We start from the raw sequence: 17,904 nt of genomic DNA, 5'->3' as shown, positions 1-17,904 counted from the left end.
CCAAGCCCCCAGGAAGACATCCCGGGGCAGGCAGAGCTGACTTCAGGCAATGAGTGTGGCAGGACGGGCTACAGCCCACGATGGCACCAGTAGCCCAGTCAATGGAGGGATTGTGTCACTGGAGCCAAGAGAATCCCAATACCACGGGGACCTGCGGAGACTCAACCTGCAGGAATTGGATAGCCTCGCTTTGGTTCCCCGACACTCGTAGGCTGACGGGGGTGGTCTGGTGGGTGACCCGGCCTATAGAGCGCACGTCCAGCACTCTAACACCCATGGGAATGGAGAGGGGTTGAGTGGGGATGCCCAGCTCACCAGGGTAATGTCCATGACTCACATTGGCCCCCGAGTCTCAGTACCTGGAGAGACTTGGACTAGTCGCCCCACAGCAGGGTGGCATAGAGAGGGGGGCGAGTAAGGGGAGAATAACAATTATCTTTCAGACCCACCAGTGTACTCACTCCAACGAATGAGCTAGCTCTCTTGAAAGGACAAGTAGACACAAAATGACCGGCAGTACCGCAATACAGACAACTCTGGATCTCAAGTCTGCGTACGCGTTTGGCTGGAGACAGTCCTGCCGAGCTGCATCGGCTCGGGAAGAGGTGAATCGGCAGCCTCCGGAGGCTCTTGGAGGGACTCGGGTAAGCACGGATGCTTTCGGGGATGTAGACGACGGGAACTTCCGGAGTTTATCAGTTGCGAGTTGGGATCCCCGAGTGAGCGATTGGGACTGCATTCAGGACCTCTTGTCCCTCCTACATTCCCGTAGCCGACCATCAATCCGGATGGTTAAAGCGATGACTGAGTCGAGATGCGTCTGCAGTTCTCGGGCTGCCAGCTCATCCTTTACCTCCTCCGATAATCCATGCAGGAACGTGTCGAACAGTGCTTCCGGGTTCCAGGTACCCTCCGCTGCTAGCGTGCGGAACTCCACCGCATAGTCTGCCACACTGTAGAAGCTGGAGTAACTTCCGGGCAGCCTGTCTTAACGTCAACAGTGAAGTGGCGACTCCAGGATGCTGGCCTTCTAGGCAGAGTTCCTCTGTCTAGAGTTCATCTGTCCAGTGTCTGTGTTCTTTCTTAATCTTTTATTTTTATTGGCCAGTCTGAGATATGGCTTTTTCTTTGCAACTCTGCCGAGAAGGCCAGCATCCCGGAGTCGCCTCTTCACTGTTGACGTTGAGACTGGTGTTTTGCGGATACTATTTAATGAAGCTGCCAGTTGAGGACTTGTGAGGCGTCTGTTTCTCAAACTAGACACTCTAATGTACTTGTACTCTTGCTCAGTTGTGCACCGGGGCCTCCCACTCCTCTTTCTATTCTGGTTAGAGCCAGTTTGCGCTGTTCTGTGAAAGGAGTAGTACACAGAGTTGTACGAGATCTTCAGTTTCTTGGCAATTTCTGGCATGGATTAGCCTTTTTTTTCTCAGAACAAGAATAGACTGACGAGTGTCAGAAGAAAGTCTTTGTTTCTGGCCATTTTGAGCCTGTAATCGAACCCACAAATGCTGATGCTCCAGATACTCAACTAGTCTAAAGAAGGACAGTTTTATTGCTTCTTTAATCAGAACAACAGTTTTCAGCTGTGCTAACATAATTGCAAAAGGGTTTTCTAATGATCAATTAGCCTTGGATTAGCTAACACAACGTGCCATTGGAACACAGGAGTGATGGTTGCTGATAATGGGCCTCTGTACGCTTATGTAGATATTCCATAACAAATCTGCCTTTTCCAGCTACAATAGTTTCTTACAGCATAAAAAATGTTTACACTGTATTTCTGATCAATTTGATGTTATTTTAATGGACAAAAAATGTGCTTTTCTTTCAAAAACAAGTACATTTCTCAGTGACCCCAAACTTTTGAACGGTAGTGTACAGTTGAAGTCGGAAGTTTACATACACTTTGATTGGAGTCATTAAAACTCATTTTTCAACCACTCCACAAATTTCTTGTTAACTAACTATAGGTTTGGCAATCTACTTTGTGCATGACACAAGTCATTTTTCCAACAATTGTTTACAGACAGATTATTTCACTGTATCACAATTCCAGTGGTTTAGAAGTTTGCATACATTAAGTTGGCTGTGCCTTTAATTAAACCGCTTGGAAAATTCCAGAAAAAGATGTCATGGCTTTAGAAGCTTCTGATTGGCTAATTGACATAATTTGTGTCAATTTGAGGTGTACTTGTGAATGTATCTCAAGGCCTACCGTCAAACTCAGTGCCTCATTGCTTGACATCATGGGAAAATCAAAAGAAATCAGCCAAGACCTCAGAAAAAAATTGTAGACCTCCACAAGTCTGATTCATCCTTGGGAGCAATTTCCAAACGCCTGAAGGTACCACATTCATCTGTACAAACAATAGTACGCAAGTATAAACACCATGGGACCACGCAGCCGTCATACCGCTCAGGAAGGAGACGAGTTCTGTCTCCTAGAGATTAACGTACTTTGGTGCGAAAAGTGCTAATCAATCCCAGAACAACAGCAAAGGACCTTGTGAAGATGCTGGAGGAAACAGGCACAAAAGTATCTATATCCACAGTAAAACGAGTCCTATATTGACATAACCTGAAAGACCGCTCAGCAAGGAAGAAGCCACTACTCCAAAACTGCCATAAAAAAGCCAGACTATGGGCTTGCAACTGCACATGGGGACAAAGATCGTACTTTTTGTAGAAATGTCCTCTGGTCTGATGAAACAAAAATAAAAAAATAGAGCTGTTTGGCCATAATGACCATTGTTATGTTTGAAGGAAAAAGGGGGAGGCTTGCAAGCCGAAGAACACCATCCCAACCGTGAAGCACGGGGGTGGCAGCATCATGTTGTGGGGGTGCTTTGCTGCAGGAGGGACTGGTGCACATCTCAAAATAGATGGCATCATGAGGTGGGAAAATCATGTGGATATATTGAAGCAACATCTCGAGACATCAGTCAGGAAGTTAAAGCTTGGTCGCAAATGGGTCTTCCAAATGGACAATGACCCCAAGCATACTTCCAAAGTTGTGGCAAAATGGCCAACAAAGTCGAGGTATTGGAGTGGCCATCACAAAGCCCTGATCTCAATCCTATAGAAAATGTGTGGGCAGAACTGAAAAAGCGTGTGCGAGCAAGGAGGCCTACAAACCTGAGTCAGATACACCAGCTCTGTCAGGAGGAATGGGCCAAAATTCACCCAAATTATTGTGGGAAGCTTGTGGAAGGCTACCCGAAATGTTTGACCCAAGTTCAACAATTTAAAGGCAATGCTACCAAGTACTAATTGAGTGTATGTAAACTTCTGACCCACTGGGAATGTGATGCAAGAAATAAAAGCTGAAATAAATCACTCTCTACTATTATTCTGACATTTCACATTCTTAAAATAAAGTGGTGTTCCTAACTGACCTAAGACAGGGAATTTTTACTCGGATAAAATGTCAGGAATTGTGAAAAACTGAGTTTAAATGTATTTGGCTAAGGTGTATGTAAACTTCTGACTTCAACTGTATAGTGTGTGTGTGTTATTGTTGGTTTTGTCTATATGGAAAATGTTAAATAATAACATGAATATATCTGTAACATGAGTATATATATAAAAAATATATAAATTGAACAAAAATGTAAATGCAACATCCAACAATTTTAATGATTTTACTGATTTACAGTTCATATAAGGAAATCAGTCAATTGAAATAAATAAATTAGTCCCTAATCTATTGATTTCACATGACTGGGAATACAGATATGCATATGGTGGTCACAGATACCTTAAAAAATAAGGTAGGGGCGTGGATCAGAAAACCTATCGGTATCTGGTGTGGCCATCATTTGCCGCATGCAGCGTGACACATCTCCTTTGCGTAGAGTTGATCAGGCTGTTGATTGTGGCCTGTGGAAAGTTGTCTCACCCCTCTTCAATGGCTGTGCGAAGTTGCTGGATATTGGTGGGAACTGGAACACGCTGTCATACACATCGATCCAGAGCATTCCAAACATGTTCAATAGGTGACATGTCTGGTGAGTATGCAGGCCATGGAAGAACTGGGACATTTTCAGCTTCCAAGAATTGTGTACAGATCCTTGCGAAATGGGGCTGTGCATTATAATGCCGAAACATGTGTTGATGGCGGCGGATGAATGGTATGACAATGGGCCTCAGGATCTCAACAAGGTGTCTCTGTGCATTCAAATTGCCATTGATAAAATGCAATTGTGTTAGTTGTCCGTAGCTTATGCCTGCCCATACCATAACCCCAATTCCATCATGGGTCACTCTGTTTACAACGTTGACATCAGCAGCCGGTTGGACGTACTGCCAATTTCTCTAAAACGACATTGGAGGTGGCTTATGGTAGAGAAATGATCATAAAATTCTCTGGCAACAGCTCTAGTTGGCATTTCAGCAGTCAGTATGCCAATTGCACACTTCTGTGGCATTGTGTTGTGTGGCAAATCTGCATATTTTAGAGTGGCCTTTTATTGTCCTCAGCACAAGGTGCACTTGTTTAATGATCATGCTGTTTAATCAGCGTATTGATAAGACACACCTGTCAGGTGAAGGGAATTTTTGGAAAACGAGAAATGCTCGCTTACAGGGATGTAAACAAATGTGTGCACAAAATTTGAGAGATATAAGCTTTTTGTGAGTATGGAATATTACTTTTAGCTAATGAAACATGTGACCAACACTTTACATGTTGCGTTTATGTTTTTGTTCAGTGTATATAAAGCGATGTCCATGTCTTTCAAGAATTAAACCAGATAGAATATGTGATTAAATAAAAAAATGTCACTGCATTCTACATAACTCTTTGACAATTGTTCTTCCATGATAAAAACATCCCTTTCCCAACGACCTCTCTATTCCCCTCCCAAACAAATTATTATAATTAATGAATTCCAATAGGTACAAAGAGCAACATCCAAATGCTTGGTGAGTTATCTCCTTCAACATTATATTTGCACACTTATCTCCTATAGACGGAACTTTTCGGCTCCAGATATGCAAAAACTTGTCAGGTTTCCCCTGGAGGAAACGAATCAGTCTTTCCAGATGAAACAACCACAACAGGTTTCTCAGCCACCAGGAATTTGGGGGTTTTATGTAATCTAACCATGATTGAAGAATTGTTAATCTAGCGGCATACCACTTTAGAGCTAAGATTTTTGTATGACACTTCAGTGTGGAGTTAGTTCAGTAAAAACCCAGAACCCATTGGAGAGGCTGTAAACCAACTGGAGAGCACAAAACATTTGAGATGTCCCTTTCCTCCCCTTTCCAGAAATCTTTAACAATGGGACAGTATCAGATAAGATGTACATAAGTACCTTTGTGCTGCTTCCATTTGGGACATTCCCCAGAACATGCAGGGTCATATTTACTTCTGACAAGTAAACTGTAAACTGCTCGTGAGTTTTATAGGAACAAAATATTTTCTTTGCGTTGGTAAGAATCGCTTCCCATTCACAAATATCGATGGTCACCCTAAAGTCTTGCTGCCGTGCATGTTTGCTACTATCAGTGTTGACCTTGCCTATAGTAAACTCAGCAAAAAAAGAAACGTCCCTTTTTCAGGACCCTGTCTTTCAAAGATAATTCGTAAAAATCCAAATAACTTCACAGAACTTCATTGTAAAGGGTTTAAACACTGTGTCCCATGCTTGTTCAATGAACCATAAACATTGATGAGCATGCACCTGTGGAACGGTCGTTAAGACACTAACAGCTTACAGACGGTAGGCAATTAAGGTCACAGTTCTGAAAACTTAGGACACTAAAGAGGCCTTTCTACTGACTCTGAAAAACATAAAAAGGAAGATGCCCAGGGTCCCTGCTCATCTGCGTGAACATGCCTTAGGCATGCTGCAAGGAGGCATGAGGACTGCAGATGTGGCCAGGGCAAAAAATTGCAATGTCCGTACTGTGACACGCCTAAGACAGAGCTACAGGAAGACAGGACGGACAGCTGATCGTCCTCGCAGTGGCAGACCACAAGTAACAACACCTGCACAGGATTGGTACATCCGAACATCACACCTGCGGGACAGGTACAGGATGGCAACAACAACTGCCCGAGTTACACCAGGAATGCACAATCCCTCCATCAGTGCTCAGACTGTCCGCAATAGGCTGAGAGAGGCTGGACTGAGGGCTTGTAGGCCTGTTGTAAGGCAGGTCCTCACCAGACATCACCGGCAACAACGTCGCCTATGGGCACAAACCCGCCGTCGCTGGACCAGACAGGATTGGAAAAAAGTGCTCTTCACTGACAAGTCGCGGTTTTGTCTCACCAGGGGTGATGGTCGGATTCGCGTTTATCGTTGAAGGAATGAGCGTTACACCGAGGCCTGTACTCTAGAGAGGGATCGATTTGGAGGTGGAGGGTCCGTCATGGTCTGGGGCGGTGTGTCACAGCATCATCGGACTGAGCTTGTTGTCATTGCAGGCAATCTCAACGCTGTGCGTTACAAGGAAGACATCCTCCTCCCTCATGTGGTACCCTTCCTGTAGGCTCATCCTGACATGACCCTCCAGCATGACAATGCCACCAGCCAAACTGCTCGTTCTGTGCGTGATTTCCTGCAAGACAGGAATGTCAGTCTTCTGCCATGGCCAGCGATGAGCCCGGATCTCAATCCCATTGAGCAGTTCTGGGACCTGTTGGATCGGAGGGTGAGGGCTAGGGCCATTCCCTCCAGAAATGTCCGGGAACTTGCAGGTGCCTTCATGGAAGAGTGGGGTAACATCTCACAGCAAGAACTGGAAAATCTGGTGCAGTCCACGAGGAGGAGATGTACTGCAGGCAGTACCTAATGCAGCTGGTGGCCACACCAGATACTGACCGTTAATTTTGATTTTGACCCACCCTTTGTTCAGCGACACATTATTCAATTTCTGTTAGTCACATGTCTGTGGAACTTGTTCAGATTATGTCTCAGTTGTGAAATCGTGTTATGTTCATACAAATATTTACACATGTTAAGTTTGCTGAAAGTAAACGCAGTTGACAGTAAGAGGACGTTTATTTTTTTGATGAGTTCATATGTATCTTATTTTCGTCTTTTTTCAGGAGCTAATGTGGAGAATGAGTTTTTCCAACTTATTAAAAGGCCAGATTCCTCCTTATAAAAGGAAATTGAATTGATAAAACTTTGAAGCTGAAGAAAACAGGAAAATTGAGTCTGGTCAACTATATTATTGTTGCAATTGCAGGAAAGATTAACCTTTCATGAGCCTCTACCCCGGGTCCGGGATCACCCCCCACCCCCCCACACACTGATTAGCATAGCTAGCATAGCTTCACAAGTAGATAGTAGCATCTAAATATCATTAAATCACAAGTCCAAGACACCAGATGAAAGATACAGATCTTGTGAATAAACCCATCATTTCTGTTTTTTAAAATGTTTTACAGGGAAGACACAATATGTAAATCTATTAGCTAAACACGTTAGCAAAATACACAATTTCTTTGTCCACCATTTTTTCTCTCCACCAGTAGCTATCACCAATTCGGCTAAACTAAGATATTGATAGCCACTAACCAAGAAAAAAACTCATCAGATGACAGTCTGATAACATATTTATGGTATAGGATAGGTTTTGTTAGAGAAATGTGCATATTTCAGGTAGAAATCACAGTTTACAATTGCACCGACCATCACAACTCGACTAGAATTACTATAGAGAGCAACGTGTATGACCAATTTACTCATCATAAAACATTTCATAAGAATAGACAAAGCATAGCAATGGAAAGACCCAGATCTTGTGATTCCAGACAATATTTCAGATTTTCTAAGCGTTTTACAGCGAAAACACAATAAATCGATAAGTTAGCATACCACATGTGCAAACGTTACCAGAGCATCGATTCAAGCCAAAGAGAGCTATAACGTAATCATCGCCAAAATATATTAATTTTTTCACTAACCTTCTCAGAATTCTTCCGATGACACTCCTGTAACATCATTTTACAACATACATATACAGTTTGTTCGAAAATGTGCATATTTAGCCATACAAAACCGTGGTTACACAATGAAAATAGTAGGAAATCAAGCCTCAAAATGTCGGACGTCATCTTTCAGAGTGATCTAGTTTAATCGAAAGCTAATCATATACTTGACTAAAAAATACAGGGTTGACAGGAATCGAAAGACAAATTAGTTTGAATCCATTCAAAGCGTGATGACGTACTGACACCCAGAGGAAGACGTAGGCAGTGTCGGTTTCTCCATAGCATCTACAGGCACCTTAAAACCGACCCCAGATCAGGGGTCAAAATTTCTGAAATCTGACTCCCTGTCAGGAAAAGTGCTGTAGAAGTAGTTCTGTACCACTCAGAGACAAAATTCCAACGGCTATAGAAACTAGAAAGTGTTTTCTATCCAATAATAACAATAATATGCATATTGTACGATCAAGAATTGAGCACGAGGCAGTTTAATTTGGAGACCAAAAAATGCTAATGCGGAACAGCACCCCCTATAGTTGCAAGAAGTTTTAAGGGAACCATCATAAAACAAATCATTCAATGTAGTAATTCCAGCTTTGTACCAATTCTTAAAACCACTGTCTGTATATGAAGGAGGAAAGAAGGGATTGTTAACAATCGGAGTGCATGTTTGGTATGTGAAGGGTGGATGGGTGGGCATATAATGAAAAAGTCTATATAACGCAAATGTCTAGCAACCAAAAGGTTGTGTGTTTGAAACTCATCATGGACAATTTTAGCTAATTATCAACTTTGCAACTACTTACTACTTTTTAGCTACTTTGCAACTACTTAGCATGTGTTAGCTAACCCCCTGACTTTTAATATAACTCCTAACCCTAATCTTAATCCTAACCCCTAGCCTAGCTAACGTTGCCACCTAGGTAACGTTAGCCACAACAAATTGGAATTCATAACATATCCTACGTATTTTAAATTTGTAACATATCATACAAATTTCAATCCAAAATGGATGATGGATATCCACAAATTAATACATTCCATACCAAACGTAACATATCATATCAGATTTTTGTTTTCTATGTTACATCTACCCCTAAGTCCAGGTTGAAAATATAGTCTTTTCAATAATTGGTTATTTTACTAATGGCAAACCACTCATCCTAACTCGGTGGTGGCTGACATCAATTGTAGGCTACTATTTAGGTCAGATTCTATTTCTTTGGCAAAACTCCCTTACAATCGTATTCCTACCTGATGACAGCACAAGTTCAAGAATGTAGAATTTATTAAATGATTCATTGTCAATCCATCTGCAGTGGGACTTGCACAACTTGCATAATGTACCATCAATGTCCGTATCAGTTGGGTATAGGAATATAAAAAAGTTTCAGAAAATTCCCTTTTCATTCCAATAGTACAGAATAACATTTAACAGTTATTTGTACCATGAAGTACCATCACATACTATACACAACAGGATTGGGAACTGTAGCCCTACACATGCTATCCCTGGATCCAACAAAGCAATAGCATCAAACCTAAAAATGCAGAATACTGTACAACGTTTTAAGGATTCTTACCAGAAGCAGAATTACTAGATTTCATAACTCAGAGATACAGGATATTTCCGAACTGAACATGTTTACTACTGTACATTTCCCGGAAGAACCCTGTGAAATCAATCAGTAACACAATAAGTGATTCCTATGGAATAATGAATGTCCTCACCAACTCTCGGCTTCTGGCAGTGTCCAGAGGGATAGGGTCTGCGTTTAAGGCACATGTCTGATGCAACCTAAAAATGCTGCTTTGTCACTGAATGGTCTACCGCTACTGGCGTGCTGGATTGAATCCCCGAGCCGACAAGGTAAAAATATGTAATTCTGCCCTTGAGCAAGGCAATTAATCCTAATTGCTCCAGGGTTGCTGTCAATAATGGCTGATCACCTGGCTGTGACCTCACTCTCCGAGTGTGTCTCAGGGGGAGGGGGATATGCAAAAAATAAATTTCCATTTCACACCTCACACTTGTACAGGTTACCCACTTGTACATACAGTAAAACATGACTATATGAGCGCCCACTAATTATTCAGTCATTGGTGCCTGGTTGATAATGACATAGGCGTGGTCTCCATTGAGGTGGTCCTCTCCCTTTTGGATCCAGTTTCTTGATTGATGTATAGTTTATCCATGCCCATGTGGTCTATGTCCAGTCACTTCCTGGTTGTGACCTCACACGGATATGACCTGTATGGTGCGCTCCTGGGCACTCCACTCCTCCAGAAGTGGAGTGCTCACCACGGACACACTGCCCTCCTGTCCTGCATACAGCCTGGCCAAGCCTGAGCCAGAGGGTACCTCTGGGTTCCGGTACCCCACGGTCTGAGTTGAACCTGGATACTGGGGTGGGATGGGGTTTTGAAGTAGGCCTGGATTGTTTGGCTGACCTGGGTTGCGGTACAGGCCTGAGTTGTGCAGAAGAATGGGCTGGTCGTAGCCTCTGCAGGGGAGAGGAGCTGAGTTGAGGGCTGGGCCGAAGGTGGAGGCTGGGGCTGGACCAGTCAGAGCATAGGGGTACTGATGGCACCTGTGGAGAGGACAGAGACAGCGACATTGAGTTTCTCAAGGCAAACACACAGACACAAACATACAGAAGACATACAGACGCACACACACACACACACACACACACACACACACACACACACACACACACACACACACACACACACACACACACACACACACACACACACACACACACACACACACACACACACATACACACACAGTCCACACCAGCTGGGTCTCCTTTGGTCACACATTGAAGGGTCCTGGTGGTCCCATTGTGGCAGTGTCTTCTCCTGGGTGTTGTTATTGTTGTTTCTGCCCTTGTGGTCATAGCGAGAGGCCCTGTTCTCCTCCTGCTCCGCTCGCTCTGGCTGGTGCCACAGATCCGTCTCCCTGGCAATGCAAAAAAGCTGTTGTACATCTCAATATCTGTCTGAATACCTATAGAGCAGTACTCGACCACATGGGATAATTTATGGCTCTACATCTTTTATCGCACCTCCTGACATCTTACACGCTTTGTCTCACCTTTCCTGTCTCTTCTTTTCCTCTCCTCTCATCACGTCTTTCCCTTACCTCTTCTCCTTTCATTCCTCCTTTCACCTCTTCTGACTCTTCTTCTCATCTCTCCTCCCATGCCATAATTTATACTTCTCTCCTCCCTCTCTCCTCCTCCTCTCCTCTCATCAACTCTCCTCTCACCTCTCCTCCTTTTTCCTTTCCTCCTCCTTGACACAGTCGAGCAGACAGCAGGTGATGAAGGCCATGGACATGAGCAGGATGATGGCACAGCTGATGATAGAGGACACCACTGCCACACTGAACCCAAAGTCCTCCGACATGGACAACGCTGGGAGAGGGAGGGAAAAAACATTTCAAAAATCGATCAATCTATTTAGGAAATCTGCCTAGAGAAAGTGATGGCTATATCATATATTTGAATGCCTTTTTCACTGTATTACATTCAGCTATAATAGACAAGTGGTCTTTCTGTTCTTTAAAGGTTCCCAGAATGTTTCATTAGGTTGTGGGAACAGTCTGGTGGGAACATCTTTTATTGATTTAAAGGTCCAATACAGACATTGTTATCTCAATTTAAAATAATTTCTGGGTAACAATAAAGTACCTTACTGTGATTGTTTTCAATTAAAATTGTTTAAAAAAAACAGCTAAATCATTACAGTGTTACAAGTACACGGCATATGAAGAGAATGGGAACATTTGAATCAATCAGAAATAGTTCTGTGTCCTGACTGACCATAATTAGACTGAAACTCACAATACCACAGATATCCCCTGGTGGTGCAGAAGGTTAATGATCTGACTGCCAAGCTAAAGATTGCAGGTTCAATCCCACATGTTCTTTAATCATGTTGCTTTTGAAAACCGCTGTGAAATACGATCTACTAAAGGAGAGGATGTTTTTTGTTTGTCCATATTTACAGTGCCTTCGGGAAGCATCAGACCCCTTGACTTTTTCCACATTTCGTTAAGTTACAGCCTTGTTCTAAAATTGAATAAATACATTTTTTTTCTTAACAATCTACACACAGTAACCCATAAAGACAAACAGAAAACAGGTTTTTAGAATGTTGCTATGAGACTCGAAATTGAGCTCAGGTGCATCCTGTTTCCATTGATCATCCTTGAGATGTTTCTACAACTTGGTTGGAGTCCACCTGTGGTAGATTCTATTGATTGGACATGGTTTGGAAAGGCACACACCTGTCTATATAAGGTCTCACAGTTGACAGTGCATGTCAGAGCAAAAACCAAGCCATGACGTCGAAGGAGTTCTCCATAGAGCTCCGAGACAGGATTGTGTCGAGGTACAGATCTGGGGAAGGGTACCAAAAAATGTCTGCAGCATTGAAAGTCCCCAAGAACACCGTGGCACCCCAAGACAAAAGGGGTCTGAATACTTTCCGAAGCACTGAATAAATCCAGTCTGAAATTCAGAACTTAAACTAACTGTAAAAAAAAATAAAACATCTTGTAAAAATGTACTGTCCAGTTGTGCTGACACGCAATATAATACACGCAATATAATACACGCAATATAATGCACGCAATATAATTCCTACTTTCATGATCTGAAAAGCAAAGTGAGTGATCCTTGGCACTCATAGCCTTGTAAATATGGGCATATAAAGAGTATGGGTGAAGTGATGGTGAATAACCCAGTTGCCAGTATTTTCCTGGGTTAGCTAAGAAGGTTAAAAAGGAAGCATGGAATTCCTGATTGCCAAACGGCTATATACTGAAAAAATAAGAAATAAAAGAGCTTCACTGGTGGCGCAGAAGATAAGTTCAAACCCCACAAGGGCTGACTGTTAACACATTGAACACATAGATGGTTATGTTTGTATGAGTACATGCTGTTTATATGTCGCCTGAATGAAATAATGTGCAGATTGTAAACATATTAATTTTGAAAAATATGTTTATGATGAAATCCTGTTCAAATGTGTGTCACTATATCGGCAACAACACAGTCCTCAATGTGAATTGCCATTAAATGTGGAGAGGAAAATAATTGGGATGTATTCCAATCTGCTTTAAGGAACTACAAATGTTAATGTTGTGGTAACATTAGGTAAAACCTAAATATAACATTTTCTAAATATTCTTGAAATGTTCTGAGGACCTACAAGACAAGGTAAAATGTATATTGTGTGAACGTCAATGGAATATTATGTTAAACCTAAAACAAATATGCTATGAACGTTGTAAAAATTAACATTAAGGGAATATCCTATGCAACCTAATTTAAACATTGCATGAATGTCATCACAACTAAGCATATTTTGTGTTTTGGGAACTTATCTCTTATACCATACCCACACTGTTCCCACAACCTAATTAAATGTTCTGGGAACCTTTAAAGAACTCAGAAAGGCTGTTCTGCCAACACTCTTGCAACATCAAAGGAATGTTTTGTGCTCCCTGATACAAACATTATCTAAATGTCAGCACAACTGGACAGTTGTAGTGTTGTGGGAACTTGCCTCTTGACATTTCCCCACAATGTTCCGACAACCTAACGAACTGGATAGTTTTTGTGTTTTGGTAACATATCTCTCACCAGACGGTTCCCACAACCTAATGTCACATTGTGGGAACCTTTAAAGAACACACAAAATATTGTTTTTGTAAAATCAGATTAATATTTTTTTGCACCCTAAAATAAACATTGTAGAATAATCTGCACAACTGGACAGTTTTTGTGTTCTAGGAACATATATTTTGTGATGTCCCCACAATGTTACCACTGGACTGTTCCCACAACCTTATGAAACATTCTGGGAACCTTTAAATAACCTTTAAAGAACAAATGTGTTCCATGAATGGTCTTGCAACATCATGTGAATGTTTTAATCAAACATTATATAATCATCAACACGATTGGACAGTTTTTGTGTTATGAATGTTCTTGGAACTTTCACTGAACCAATTCTGGTTTGCTGGGGATCTCCAATATATTCCTCTATATTCCTCTTCTTCAGAATAATGAAGAAACTGACAGGCAGGCAGACACAGCTCTGGGGGAGTTTGCAATCCCTGCACTTTTTCCACTCAATGCATTCTGAATCTTTTAATTTACTCCACACACACATACACACACAGACAGACACACACTGTCATAAGAGGACAATTTTCATTTTCACAGTAGAGTTGAGCCTGGCTCATCCATAATGTATGACTGAAGTGACGACTGTCTCCACATGCTCTCAGCCATTGATTGGCCAGCAGAGCTGACTCATAGAGTCAGACAGACAGGGTGAGAGGGAAAAAACCTGACAGTCTCCCATTTGGCTTTCTGGTCCTCATCAAATACAAATACGCTTTACATAAGAGGATTAGAAATATGAAAATAATGTCTAGGAATATTTCAAGAACAAACATAACAAGCACTGTACTGATGCTGTTTCCTTTGATTGCTGTCTTTTTAAAAGATTTGAACTAAATCAAATCAAACTATATTGACAACCAAATTGACAACCAAATACAATGTAATATCACAAAATGATTCGAAATCAACCAGAGCTTGAAACCCTATGCCTATTGTATTGTCTATTTTTAGTTACATTTTTAGGTTGAATTGAAACAATAGCTGTTGATGACTTTGTAAATGCTATACAGGGCTAAAAGGCATCATTGATGATCTATGAGTGATAAAGGATGGCCACATTTCATTTGCTCCGTTAAACTACCCTTTGGAATTACTTCGATAGCAACAATGAAGCTACACTGAGTGTACAAAACATTAAGAACACCTTCCTAATATCCTTCTTTAACCTGTCTCCTCTCCTTCATCTACACTGATTAAAGTGGATTTAACAAGTGGCATCAATAAGGGATCATAGCTTTCACCTGGATCACCTGATCAGTCTATGTCATAGAAAACTGGTCATTCTCATGGTAGCACATTGGTAATAGTCAGTGACAAATATCATAGCTGGCTGGGCTTGGTTAAAAGCCTGGATGGGAGACCAAATGGTAGCTGTAGATAGATATATTCTCCAGTAGTAGGTTCTGCTCAGCCTGTTTTTTTTTCTGATAGTGGATATCCTTCTGAAGATCTGACGTTGTTTTAAAGGTACAAATTCAACATATTTTATAGAAGATCTGTCTATGTTGAAATTTGGTTACCATGATGACATAATCCTGTGGTAGAAATTTCACCCTAATAACAACAGTTGATTACTTTTTTCAAATCCAATGTATTTTCAAAGTAGATTCCACGTCACAATACATTAACAAATGATGTTGATCCAGCCAGTTTGTGCCCAGTGGGTAGGTGTCCTCTCAGCATTAGATACATACGTTTACACCAGGGAGAACCTCCTGACCACTGGGTGCTGTTGCTGCCCCAGACGCAGGACACCTCACTGCCCCCAACCAGATGGTGTCTGGACGGGCACTGCAAGGTGATCACCGTTCCCACGTTGGTGCCATTCCCATGGATAATCTTCTGGGTCCCCAACGCAGGCAGGGGCATTGGGGTACACTGGCCTGGAGGGGGAGAACGGAGATGGTCACTATAATATATTCAGCCATATGTAAGCAGAAGAGAACACTACTTTACAGAACACTACAGTGCAGAACATGGCACTACAGAAGCCCTGTAGGGGGCTGCCCAGCATTGTGACAACAACAAAAACACCCCATCTGCAACCCTGCGCTTTGCTCTATCTAATGATGATTGTCTCAAAGCAGGAAAGATGATAAATGATTCAACAAAAGGCCTGATAGCTTGGCGGAAACTCAGGACCCATCTGGAGCCATGTTAAACAGCTGGTTATCAGGCTCTGTTTTACACACTGAAATATGACCCTTCACAGAATGATAGTACATTCTCTGTTTACATTATCACCTTATAACCTTAAGTGTAATGGAAATGTCATTGAGGAAAATTGTCTGTGAAATCATGTAGCCTAGGTCTATTATGATTGAGGACAAATTGATGTAGTGTCTCTTTGCCACCACAAGAGGTCCTAAATGTTGCAGAAATCATGTCTGAACTCTTCAACGGTATCTGAAAGAGGGACCAAGTGAATTTAGATAAAGTTTGAAATAGCGTTAGTAAATCGAAAACGTCTGAGTATTCCTTTGAATGAATGCTAGTGAGAGAGAGAGAGAGAGAGAGAGACCGAGAGAGAGACCGAGAGAGAGTCAGCAAGCAAGAGAGTTATATTGCTGACTGAGTATTGGGTGTTAGGCAAATTCATAAACCATCATTTATGATAGACAGCGCTGTGTGTGTGTATGTGTGCGCGCGTGTGGGTGGGTGTATACCTGTGTGCGCGAGCGTGGGTGTGTGCATGCCTGTGGGTGTGTTAGCGTGTGTGTGCATGTGTGTGTAATTGTGTATGTGTTTAAACGTGTAGACTGTACATCTGATATCTCAGTACAGCCGCAGTGTTAGTTGATGTGAAACTAAGAATCCTGCCATTCTGAAAGCCACCTGCAGCTTCTCAGACCATGTGATCTATAGGAACACACTCTCACTTCCTCTTTAGATTGTTTCGCCCTTTTACACAACGCAGACTCGGAATAGACAATAGACTATTCTCTTGGTGTATTGTGTTTTTTGTTGCTAGGTATTACTGCACTGTTCGAGCTATAAACACAAGCATTTCACTGAACCTGCGATAACATCTGTAAATCTGTGTAGCGACTAATAAACTTTGATTTTAGGCCATAGCCTATGGCTTTCATTCCTTGTATGTATTTGTTGTCATAGGATACTTTGTAGGCCTAAACAAATGATGCGTAGCTTTTAGAAAGTAATGTAGTTATGCTGCTTTGTAAATAATTGAGCATAACAGATACAGTACATCATATAAATTAGTTTATATATTTGTGTGTGTCATGGAATGCATTTTCTCCTAAAAAATGACATGTTGGCAGGTCCACTCTGTGATGGTGTACACACACAGTTTGCAGCTATAAATGGTTCATAACAAATACATTAAACAAATTTTTAATGCCTCCAATAAAGCTCTAATTTCAGCCACTGCACGAATGATATGACACCTATGCCCATCTTGGATAGAATCTCGCTTACCTGTATAATTACGGCCGCCACGGTTTCCGTTTTCGGTTGAATAAATATTTCTGGAAACATCAACCACCGAAGCTGTAACCGTTGACATGTCGGATGTAGATCTACCCAACCGTCGACAACCCCTGCAGGACGCGCGTAAAAACGAAAAGGAGGCCCACAGGATGACGCTCCAGTAGCCTAGAGCTGGAGAATTGCGGTGACTGTGCTGGATTGTGTTCGCGCTCAGTCTCACCGGCTGTTGGTGCTCAGGCGTTTGCTTCTCTCTGTTCAGGGCGCATACTGTAGTTCTCTGGCCACCAACCCAGCAGTGTGTGTTGTTTGGTCTATCGGCACGGTTTGTCTCGCTGCGCTCTGACTGTCCGGAGCTAAAATCCGACCTTCTTTCTGTGAGAAATTCTGCAAAACTATTCGGTGTGTTTGTCAGAATGTCACTACCGTCACTTGGTTCACTCGATGTCACGGTTATAGGCGTGTTGTCAGGGAAAGTTTCAGTTCTCAAATCAGTCTGAAGTCTGATATGTTTGTGTTTGTGGCCTCAGCATTATACAGATTGCAGATCCGCTCATGAATAACGGGGACGTGAAGAGTGGAAATATTTTAAATATCAAAGTATCATAAGGGACATTTTTTTTTTTTTTTTTTAAATATCCATGTCTCTCATACAGTTTGTTGATTACACATTATCTACGGAAGCTCTCGTGGGCAGCAAGTATGAGACGGCGAAGAGAAGCGGTATTTGTATATGCATAGGCGAGAGACGTGCTTTGATAATGTAACATATGTATTACAGAATAAAATTAGGAATTT

General features: G+C 42.0%; 1 protein-coding gene across 1 annotated transcript; it reads right to left on the bottom strand.

The window, feature by feature from the left end:
* Positions 1–9,221: 9,221 nt before the first annotated feature.
* Positions 9,222–17,607, bottom strand: LOC139542821 (uncharacterized). The gene is made up of 5 exons (XM_071348681.1): positions 17,098–17,607; positions 15,354–15,542; positions 11,229–11,376; positions 10,755–10,919; positions 9,222–10,542 (listed from the first exon to the last, which is right to left on the bottom strand). Exons 1-5 carry the CDS (start codon positions 17,183–17,185, stop codon positions 10,188–10,190), a joined length of 945 nt encoding a protein of 314 aa, XP_071204782.1. The 5' UTR covers positions 17,186–17,607; the 3' UTR covers positions 9,222–10,187.
* Between the last annotated feature and the right edge of the window lie 297 nt (positions 17,608–17,904).

The sequence above is a fragment of the Salvelinus alpinus genome, chromosome 17 (assembly GCF_045679555.1).
Source record: "Salvelinus alpinus chromosome 17, SLU_Salpinus.1, whole genome shotgun sequence".
Classification (NCBI taxonomy): domain Eukaryota; kingdom Metazoa; phylum Chordata; class Actinopteri; order Salmoniformes; family Salmonidae; genus Salvelinus; species Salvelinus alpinus.
The sequence above is the reverse complement of the archived record's forward strand: the minus strand, read 5'-3'. Positions and strand labels throughout refer to the sequence as shown.